Source organism: Anoplopoma fimbria, unplaced genomic scaffold, assembly GCF_027596085.1.
Source record: "Anoplopoma fimbria isolate UVic2021 breed Golden Eagle Sablefish unplaced genomic scaffold, Afim_UVic_2022 Un_contig_11505_pilon_pilon, whole genome shotgun sequence".
Lineage (NCBI taxonomy): Eukaryota > Metazoa > Chordata > Actinopteri > Perciformes > Anoplopomatidae > Anoplopoma > Anoplopoma fimbria.
In genome coordinates, this window is record NW_026550884.1 from 25872 (window position 1) to 36468 (window position 10597).

The 10597-nt window shown below is 37.5% G+C and overlaps 2 protein-coding genes across 2 annotated transcripts; both read left to right on the forward strand.

Moving 5' to 3' along the window:
- The first annotated feature begins 785 nt into the window (after positions 1-785).
- LOC129115296 (uncharacterized) lies at positions 786-5007 on the forward strand. The gene is made up of 7 exons (XM_054626886.1): positions 786-846; positions 1110-1445; positions 1581-1859; positions 1943-2032; positions 2260-2343; positions 2421-2449; positions 4918-5007. Exons 1-7 carry the CDS (start codon positions 786-788, stop codon positions 5005-5007), a joined length of 969 nt encoding a protein of 322 aa, XP_054482861.1.
- Positions 5008-8431: 3424 nt separating this feature from the next.
- On the forward strand, positions 8432-10433 carry LOC129115297 (uncharacterized; the record flags this gene model as incomplete). The annotated part of the gene is made up of 6 exons (XM_054626887.1): positions 8432-8521; positions 8794-9123; positions 9243-9521; positions 9608-9640; positions 10234-10320; positions 10405-10433. Coding segments are annotated over exons 1-6 (822 nt in total), but the record flags the coding sequence as incomplete, so codon positions are not given.
- Between the last annotated feature and the right edge of the window lie 164 nt (positions 10434-10597).

The window sequence follows — 10597 nt, forward strand, 5'->3', positions numbered from 1 at the left end:
ATTTTTACACCATTCTCCCGTCTTTCCTATTTTTTGTGAAATATTGACTATTTCAATAATTGAAAATGAATATAAAGCTGTCAATAAAGACAAATAGATAAACATACATACACACCAACACATGTACACATATGAAATTAGAAAAAAAGAACATAAATGAAAAATATATATATAAAAAACATTAATATAATAAAAGATAATAAAGAAAATGTAATTGAAAAAATGAAATGCTTCTTTTACTTATTATTGCAGGACTTTTGTCAATCACCACCATGAATCCTGTCTGTTTTATGACAAACACCATCTAAAGAAAAAAACTTCCTTTACTGCAAACATTTATCTTAAGCAACAACCTTCACACCCTCGACTTCCTCAGTTGTCTTCTTCTGCGTTTTAACCATGGGAATGAACATGAAGTGCTTTTAGTGGTTTGCTTGTATGTCAGTGTCACAAATGCATCATGGGACTGGACACAGTGTGAACTAGAGTCTCAACGTAAGTCTAAATATAGTTTGTTTGTTGCTGCATCAGATTGGATCACCAAATTAATACATATATAACTTTGCTTATTTCCACATTCGACTTCCAAAGAATTACATTTCAAAACTGTAAATGACTCATGTCGATCATGAGTGCATAAAAGCAACAAGTAGCATCTGAGAGAAAAGAGGGATGAGGAAGTGACACTTTACTAATTAGAGGAAGTAGATTCAACATCCGTCTGTAAGAATCAACAAGTTCAGAGACAAGTAGAAGAAGAGAGACAAGAGAGACGGAGAGGAACGATGGCTGAACTCAGATGGATTAAAACGTCTTTACTTCTGATTCTGGTGCTTCAGTTTACAGGTAAGCAAACATATAATGTGTATATGACTACAGAAACATTCAGAAAATGAATGTATTAATATCATTAATTTTACTTTACTCCATAATGTCAGTTAAAGAAGACAGACAAGTAGTCTGTTTGTTTTCCATCGAGGTGAATACATTTAATGAACTCTTAGAAACCAACGATGTAAACAGTTCCATCTAAAATTATCTCCACACTGACATTAATATTCATGTTTTTGTTTCTCTTTATTGTTTTTATTTCTCTCTCATCTTCTCAGCAGCAGCAACAGGACAACTTTACCTCTCCTTCGCTGTCAGAGATGGTGATGAAGTCACTTTTCCTTGTAACAATGTGTTAAAGGATCATAAGAACTGCGACACTACTACGTGGCTCTTTATTGATTCAAGAAGCAGAGCAACAGTAGAGCTGGTTAAAGACGGGGAGATTGGTGAAACAGCCAAAGCTAAATCAGACAGACTGAGTGTTTCAGAGAACTGTTCTCTGGTTATAAAGAACGTCAGAGATGAAGATGTTGGTCAATATGTCTGCAGACAGTACAGATCAGGACGACAAGACGGTCCAGATGCTTTGGTTCTTCTGTCTGTTGTTACCAGTGAGTATTTACATCATAATGTTTTCAAACTGTCTTGTCAGAACAATATACTGAAATATTATAATAATAATGATTATAGTGATGAAGTTCATTTTACTTTTCTTTCTCTCACAACGTCTCCATCTTCACCAACAGTGACTGAACACAAGGACACTGATAAGGTGACGTTAATCTGCTCTGTGTTGACATATGAAGAATGTAGACACACAGTGAAGTGGCTGCTTCAGGGTCAAGATGTGGATAAAGACAACAAAGAGTTGAAGACATCAACGTCTTCCTGCAGAGCTTCTCTGATGTTTCTGACTTCTCATTACGTTTACACATCGAGGTATAAGACAGTGAAGTGTGAAGTGACTGAAGGTGTCAAAGTGAAGCAGTTTCCTTTCAGAATTTGGCCCTCAGGTGAAAAAACAGGTGAGAATATTTTGAAGTCATTCATATTTCTTTTTTCTCATGGATTGGATTTTTAGTTTGATGATTTGTATTAATCTGTTCAGGTGAAGACACAACAACAACACCAACTGAAGATGGCATGAAAGCAGCTAAGACCACGACAACTTCTACAATCAGCGATGCTTCACCAAAAAGTAGACTCAACTATTTTTATGTGTCTTTATCTATTTTTGTGGAGCTGTCAACCACATGTCTGCAGACTGTGTTTTCATTGGATTCCGTTTTTTGCACCAAAAGTAGCTGTTTGAATTAGTTAAACTTATTAAATGAATGTTTAAGTCACATGTGATTGTCTTTTAGTTTTTCAACAGAACAGAAAGCTGCAGACAAAATGCTTAAAACATTTGTATTATCTTTGCAGTTTGGTGGTACGTCATTGTGGCTCTGGTTTTAGTAGCACTCTTAATAATCACTGTGGCTGTCATCATATGGAAGAGAACTAAAGGTGAGAGTTGAAACTTTAATAAACAACACATTTTTCTTTGTGGAAGCTTTCATCAAACACCTTTTTTCTCTTTTCAGGGAACACAACACTGACGGACGGCAATGCTGTGAGTTTAAAAATCTGTTCTTCACTATGAATTTTGATTTTATAGCTGAAAAAAGATTAACAGTACGGCCTGTGTCGTATTAAAACAAAGTGGTTGCAACAACAGGAAGCGTACAAAGCAAAAAGGGGCCCAAAGTCAATTTATGCTTTTCTTATTCAGTCATAAACAGCATAAATTCCAGCCTCTAAAATTTAGAGTCTCTCTATTGTTTAATTAGAGTCTAAATCAACAATAGAGAGACACAACAGGCTTTTAAGTAACTACACTGTAAACTCATCGGTATCATTATTAGACGCTCAGAGAAAATGTTCCAGGAGCGTGCTGACACAGTATAAAGACAGAACAAAAAATCCAGAAAAAGCAGTATGGACATTCACGTTCATATAAACGTAGCTTAAGTTAGTGATGTTTGTGTTTTCCCTACTTACTTTACGGTGTTAATGTTTTTCTTAGTTCACGCAGTTATTTTAAAGGTGCAGGATCCGAGATTGGGTACATTTTGATTGCCTCCAGACGGCTCTCAACATGTCGACGGTTCATAGCTAATGCGCTAACTGCGCTAACAAATTGCGTCAAAAGTGATGAGAGAGCTGACAGCGTTGACCTGATGGTGCTACTCTCATCGTCACAGAAGTATCCACCGTATGTGAGCGGTGCAGAGCGGCGGCCGTGAGCTAACCAGTAGGGCACGCTCACGTGCACTAAAAGCACACGCAGTAACAACGGCTAGGTCAATAAAGCAAGAAGAAGCTCTGATAACTAAATTCACAGAGGGAGGGTGACTTTATTCTAGACATCACTCAACTTTATCTCTACATAATTCAACATCTACATCAATTCAGTTTATTTTGTATAGCCCAGAATCACAAATTACAAATTTGCCTCAGAGGGCTTTACAATCTGTGCACATGCGACATCCTCTGTCCTTCCCTCACATCGGCACAGGAAAAACTCCACTAAAAAACCCCTTTAACAGGGAGAAAAAAGGAAGAAACCTATGGGAGAACGACAGAGGAGGGATCCTTCTCCCAGGATGGACAGAATGCAATAGATGTCATGTGAACAGAATGAGCAGCATAACAGAGATACAACACATTCAATGTATATGACATAAATGATTAATATAATAAGACTACTTATAATAACAGCAGCAATTATTACAGTAGAATTATAATTATGAAATAGGGATAGTAATGTGATTAATAATAATAATTGAAGTAGCAGTGGGTGTCAGTCGGCTCACAGTAGGAGGCATGACTACGGTCCAGGTTCCACAACGATTCATGGAAACCTGCAGAGCGAGAAAGCAAAAAGGGCTTCAGGGTGGAAGTAAAGCTAAAATGCTTAATGGTACAGGTAATAGTAATAGTAATGTGACTAGTAATAATAATGGTGGTAGCAGTCGGTGTCAGCAGGGCCGTAGCAGGATGCACGACCACGGTCCAGGTACAGCCACGATTTATAGAAGCCTGCGAAGCGAGAAAGCACAAAGACTCCAGGGTACAAGCAAGTCAATAAGCGTAATAGTACAGGCAATAATAATAGTAATGTGACTAATAATGATAGTGGTAGTAGTAGTGGGTGTCAGCAGGGCCTCAGCAGGTGGCACGATGACAGTCCAAATATAACCCAGATTCCTGGGAACCTGCGAGGCGAGAAAGCACAAGGACTCCGGGGAAGAAGCAAAATCAGTAATGTGCATAAATAGGAAATTAATACATAAAGATGGAGGGAGAGAAGAGGAGAGAGGAGCTCAGTGTATCCTAGGTAGTCCCCGGCTGTCTAGGCATATAGCAGCATATCTAGGGGCTGGACCAAGGCGAACCTGAACCAGCCCTAACTATAAGCGCTATCAAAAAGGAAGGTCTTAAGCCTGCTCTTGAAAGTGGTGAGTGTGTCTGCCCCCGGACTGAAACTGGAACCTGGTTCCACAGAAGAGGAGCCTGATAACTGAAGGCTCTGGCTCCCATCCTACTTTTATATACTCTAGGAACCACAAGTAACCCTGCATTGATTGAGCGCAGCTTTCTAGTTGGGTAATATGGAACTATAAGTTCCTTAAGATAAGACGGTGCCTGGCCAGTTAGAGCTTTGTAGGTAAGTAAAATAATTTTAAATTCTGTTCTTGATTTAACAGGGAGCCAGTGCAGAGAAGCTAATACTGGAGTAATATGATCTCTTTTCTTAGTTTTTGTTAGAACACGTGCTGCAGCATTCTGGATCAACTGTAAAGATTTAAGAGACCTATTAGAGCAGCCTGATAATAAGGAGTTACAGTAATCTAGTCTAGAGGTAACAAATGCATGAACTAGTTTAGACAACATAGACAATAGCTGTTTGCTGCTATATTAATGCTCACAATGTTAAATAAACTGCTCCTTTCAGCGAAACCATGATGTTTTTCCCAAACCTAACCAAGTGGTCTTGTTGCCTAACTCCCAACACTAACCACGGGTTCTTTGCAACAGGACGCTGGGCTAACCAGTTCATCACAGAGGGTCACCAAGGGTTCCTACGAAGCGCCGTGTGTGTCGAAATGGAACGACAACGTGTTGTAAATGTATGTTTGTCCTCTTAAATATAACTGTATCTCACAGTCTGTAGAGTCTTGAGAGCATGAGAATGTGCATAAAAAATAAAAACTTCTATTTAAAGTTGTAATATCTTTATGTTACTGAACAGAAATGATGTTGTCTTATCTGTGCAGACTGACCCAGAAGAAGGTGTTTCCTACGCCTCCGTCAGCTTCACCAAGAAGGCCAACAGTAAAGCCAAGGTAAGCTGTCTGATTGGTTACACTGATGACTCACACGTTGTGTTGTACTGTTACATTGTGTGCTGTTTTTTTTTTTGTGTTTTCCAATCTGCTGTGCTGTAAAGTGTGATGATAATGATTCTTTGTGTTTTGCATGCTGTGTTTCACTGTGTGATATCATTGAACGCTTTCTTGTCATAGTACGTCATTGTGGTGGGTGTAATTTATATTTTGCCTTTTCCTGCCAGGGTCGGAGTAAACACGATGATGATGATGATGAGGCGGTGACCTACACGACCGTGAAAGCTTCCTCCGCTGATCCCAGCAGCCTCTACGCCACCATCACCAAACCAACCAAACAAAACTCATAACTGCTTAATCTCTGATGATGCTTTTTTAAGATCATTTTCAGAATGGATTACTGTAAATAGCTTCCTCTTCAGAAAGAGGTGAAGTCACACTGATGTCGCAATGTAAAAAGGGGAAGTAATAACTCAACATGTATATGGGTGGTTGCTTAAAATATAGCTTTAATATATTAGACATTTTGCTTGATGAACTTGCTCTCATGCACTTCATCGTGCTCAGATATGGAGTTGCTAGTCTTTTTTCTGATAACATGTATTTGCCTGTAATTCATTCATGAGCAACAGTTTATCAAACTTTTTCTCATCTTGTTTGATATGCAATTATTTGACCATTTACGTCTCTTTTTATCAAAGTATTCAAAGCAAACTTATTAAACAGCTTCATGAGTAAACACTGTGGAACTCCAGTATCTTTGAATCGTATCACTATAACTGAGATAGTAAGAGGGGAGATGTGCACATAAGAGTAAGAGCTAGAATATATAAATAGAGAAGAAAGTCACGATGAGGAAATGACACAGGAACTAGAGCATGCATATCTCTTTAAAAAGCTACACGTTAAAAAAAGGAAGAGAAACAGAGATGCATTATGCTTAAAGTCAGATGTAGTAAAATGTCTTTATGGATTATCAGCTTCATTGACCTTAATTGCATCCAGGAATAATTGGGCTTTGACTCTACCCGAAAATTGTCAATGCTCTGAATATTAATCAGAGAACCTTTAAACAATGCAGATAGTTTGGTTTTATTTCAAGAACTAACATCCATGTTACTCTGGATAAGGTACAGAGTAAAATCTAGTTCCTATGAAAACTGTCCAGCATTAAAATCAGATTAGACAGTAGCTGATGGTGCGTTCAAGGTCTGCTGACTCAACTGTGTTCACTTTCAAAACGTCCACAGTGATGTGTAAAGAAAATGTGGGGGTTTTGGGAGGCTTTGAGGAGCTAAAACCAAGAGAGTGTGTCAGACATTGAACTCTTTTCCCTCTGGACAACCGGCAGCCCCGTCACATGGAGGACCTTGAACTCATCTCAGTTAAGGCTCCTCTCTGCTGAAGTCAGCCTGGCTGCAGACTGAAAGCCCATCGACGCCCCTCACTAGCACTTCCAGCTCTTGATGAAATAGCTTGTGTTACTTTTATCTTTTAAATTCACTAATTGTAAACAGCTTTGGACAAAAGCATCTCCCACATGAGTGTCATGGAATGTCCTGTGTGTCTTTAATGTATTTCTTATTTTTCCTTGTGATAATGTGGAGCAGTGGAATCCTACAGGTCAGAGTGGGATTGGAAAGTGTGTGTTTGATTGTGTTGTTTGTCACAGGTGCGTTATGATGGAGAGGATGGTACAGTGACCTATGAGAACATCAGACCTCCTGATGGAGTTTGACCAACACGTCTGCCTCCATCAGACTCCACCGATCAACTCCTCATGTTTACATGAGTGGTTAGTGATTGTATTTAAGAAAAAAATCCTTCAACTTTTTTGAAAGACTGTAATCCGTTTCTCACCAGTGTGATGCAAAAATGTGGTGCAGAAATCACAAAGAGCAGGAGAGGACAGAAGAACACATCCAAACTTTCCGTATGACAACTATGTTCACCAGGTCCTTGGGCAAGACACTTAACCCCAAGTTGCTCCTGAAGGCTTGCCATCGGTGTGGACTGGATGATGAATGTTAGTTAGAGTCTGATGGTGGCACCTTGATGGTAGCCTGTCATCAGTGGGTGAATGGGTGAATAATATGTAATATACTACTGACTGTAAGTCGCTTTGGATAAAAGCGTCTGCTAAATGACTGTAATGTAATGTGAACTGATTTTTAAAGATTGTATGGCTTCATGTGGGACGTGTCTTTTGTCTTTTGAAGGGGACTTGTTTTATGAGGAATTTCTTCCATATCTAAATAATTTTTTTTATTAAAATATTGATTACCCCTGTTAATTGTTGCTTCTGTGTTTATTACAAACAAGAGCAGATGTCAGTTTTTGTCTTGTAATGATAGAAAACAAGATATGGTTATGAAACAGTTCATCCAAAAGCACATTTTGTAATTATATTTAGTGTATGTTTTTTTAAAGTTATTAGTAAGAATATTGTATAATCTACATCACAATTTTACACAAAAAAACTGGCATTGGATGTGCATAAGTGGTATTGGTGACAAGAGGTGCCCGTGCAGAGCCCAAATGATATTAAAAGACAGCACTGACCACAGTCACAGCCTCGTCACACTGGCAGACGACGGAGGAAAAGTTAAGGGATCAATAAATTTCATCAGATAGTTGAGTTATTTCAGTCCGGACCAAACTGATGGCCCCAAAAAAGACTAAAAGTGCATCATGTTTACAGAACAGAGACATAAAGGAATAGATTTGGTGGAAACGGACACGTTTTGGATGCATTAATGGGATTTCCTGTCTGACAGACCCACTAACTTTGTATTATTTGAAGTTAAGTTAGTTGAGTAAACATTACATTAAACTTTCTAAGATGTGAATTTGACACTATTCTTACTTAAAAAGAATAAAAAAATATTTACAAGAGGTGGCAACTTGATTCTTGATTCTGCAGAAGGGAAATTACAGGTCTAAAACTGTTGCAACTGTAACTTTCCGTTTTAATTTCAACATAACGAGGTGACAGCACACTGATCACTGACATACCATAATTTCATCATTTGAAGGCTTTGTACCAAACCAACGGTTCTCACAACTCGAAAACATCAACAAAAAAGTAGAAATGCACCACCTACATGAAAAAAACTGAGGAAGTGACTCCTTCCTTACCACAGCTAATATATTCTGCTTTCCTCTGTAAGAAGAACCATTTTAGAGACCTGGACAGTTTAGAGCATCAGAACAGCAGTGATAAAAAGAAGGAATGATGGCTGAATTCAGATGGATTAAAACATCTTTATTTCTGATTCTGGTGCTTCAGTTTACAGGTAAGAATACAAATATTGTGTTTATTACTACAGAAACATTAAAAAAGCTACTTTATTAATATCATTAATTTTACTTTACTACCTAATGTCAGTTAAAGAGGACAGAAAAATAGTCTGTTTGTTTTCAATTGAGGTGAGTAGTGAGTTTAATGAACTTTTAGAAACCAACAATGTAAACAATTGTTGTATCTAGAATTATCTTCATACTGATATTAATATTCATGTTTTTATTTCTCTTTATTGTTTTTATTTTTCTCTCATCTTCTAAGCAGCAGCAACAGGACAACTTTCGGTCTCCTTCGCTGTCAGAGATGGAGATGAAGTCACTTTTCCTTGTAACAATGTGTTAGAGGATCATAAGAACTGTGACACTACTACGTGGAACTTTAGTGATTCAAGAAGCAGTGCAACAGTAGAGCTGGTTTCACTTGGAAAGATTGGTGAAACAGCCAAAGTTAAATCAGACAGACTGAGTGTTTCAGAGAACTGTTCTCTGGTTATAAAGAACGTCACAGATGAAGATGTTGGTCGTTATGACTGCAGACAGTTCAGATCAGGACGACAACGTCGACAGGCTTTGGTTTATCTGTCTGTTGTTACCAGTGAGTATTTACATCATAATGTTTTCAAACTGTCTTGTCAGAACAATATAATTATGATTATAGTGATGAAGTTAATTGTATTCTTGTTTTTCTCACAACGTCTCCATCTTCACCAACAGTGACTGAACACAAGGACACTGATGAGGTGACGTTAATCTGCTCTGTGTCGTCATATGGAGGATGTAGACACACAGTGAAGTGGCTGCTTCAGGGTCAAGATGTGGATAAAGACCACAAAGACTTGAAGACATCAACGTCTTCCTGCAACGCTTCTCTGATGTTTCTGACTTCTCATTACGTTTACACATCGAGGTATAAGACAGTGAAGTGTGAAGTGACTGAAGGTGACAAAGTGAAGCAGTTTCCTTTCAGAATTTGGCCCGAAGGTGAGACAACAGGTGAGAATATTTTGAAGTCACTCATATTTGCTTTTTTTCATGGATTGGAGGTTTTTAAGTTTGAGGAGTTGTGTTAATGTGTTCAGGTGAAGACACAACAACAACACCAACTGAAGACGGTAAGAAAGCAGGAAACACCACGACAACTTCTACAATCAGTGATGCTTCACCAAAACCACAAAGTAGTGACTCAACATTTCTGTGTCTTCATCTACAGTCTCTCTTCCTGTCAGTTTTTTCTCTCCTCACATTTAACACATTTATTTTATTGTTTCAGTCATTGTTCTGTTACAGTTCAAGTTTATACTTTTCTGTGTTTTTGAAGCAAAAAAAAGAAGAAATAAAATGGTTGTTTGATTAAATCACTTTCTGGAATAAAGGCAAAGCAGAAAGTGATCGATAAATAAATAATTGATAAAATTTCAAGAAATCAGTGAAAGCATGAATAATGCTGGAGTGAAAGTTTTTCTCTGTAATTAGAGACGGGTTTAATCAGATCGGGTTTAAACTGCCTTTTCTCTTATGTTCATGAATGAAATCTCTTTATATACAACATTGTATTTTCATTCTAATTAAAGGAACATTTCAGAATTTTTATATAATTAAAAGTGAATAAAGTTGATTTATTAATCTCTAATATCTCTCTCACTCTCCTCTCTTGAAGTCTAAAAGCTTTTATTAAATATTTTTCATGTTTTCATTCTGGTTCCAGGCTGGTGGAGGTTCATCGCTGTGTCTGTTGTATTAGCAGCACTCATAATAATTGTTGTGGCCGTCAACATGTGGAAAAGAATTAAAGGTAAAAAACATCCACATATTAAATTTGATAAAAGAGGATTTTTAACGTGGAAACTAAAGTTGATTCTTTCTTTTGTCTCTTCAGAGAAGAAAACACAGATGGATGAAATCAATGTAAGTTTTTTGCAACAAAATAATACAAATAATTAATTTTTTTTTATACAGTTGGTACTTGCACCCTTTATTACATTCTTATATGAAGTATTTTCTCACTTAAACTCTAGTGTCATGAATGGTTCTACATACAGTCTATAGAGCATTTATATTTCCTCCACATG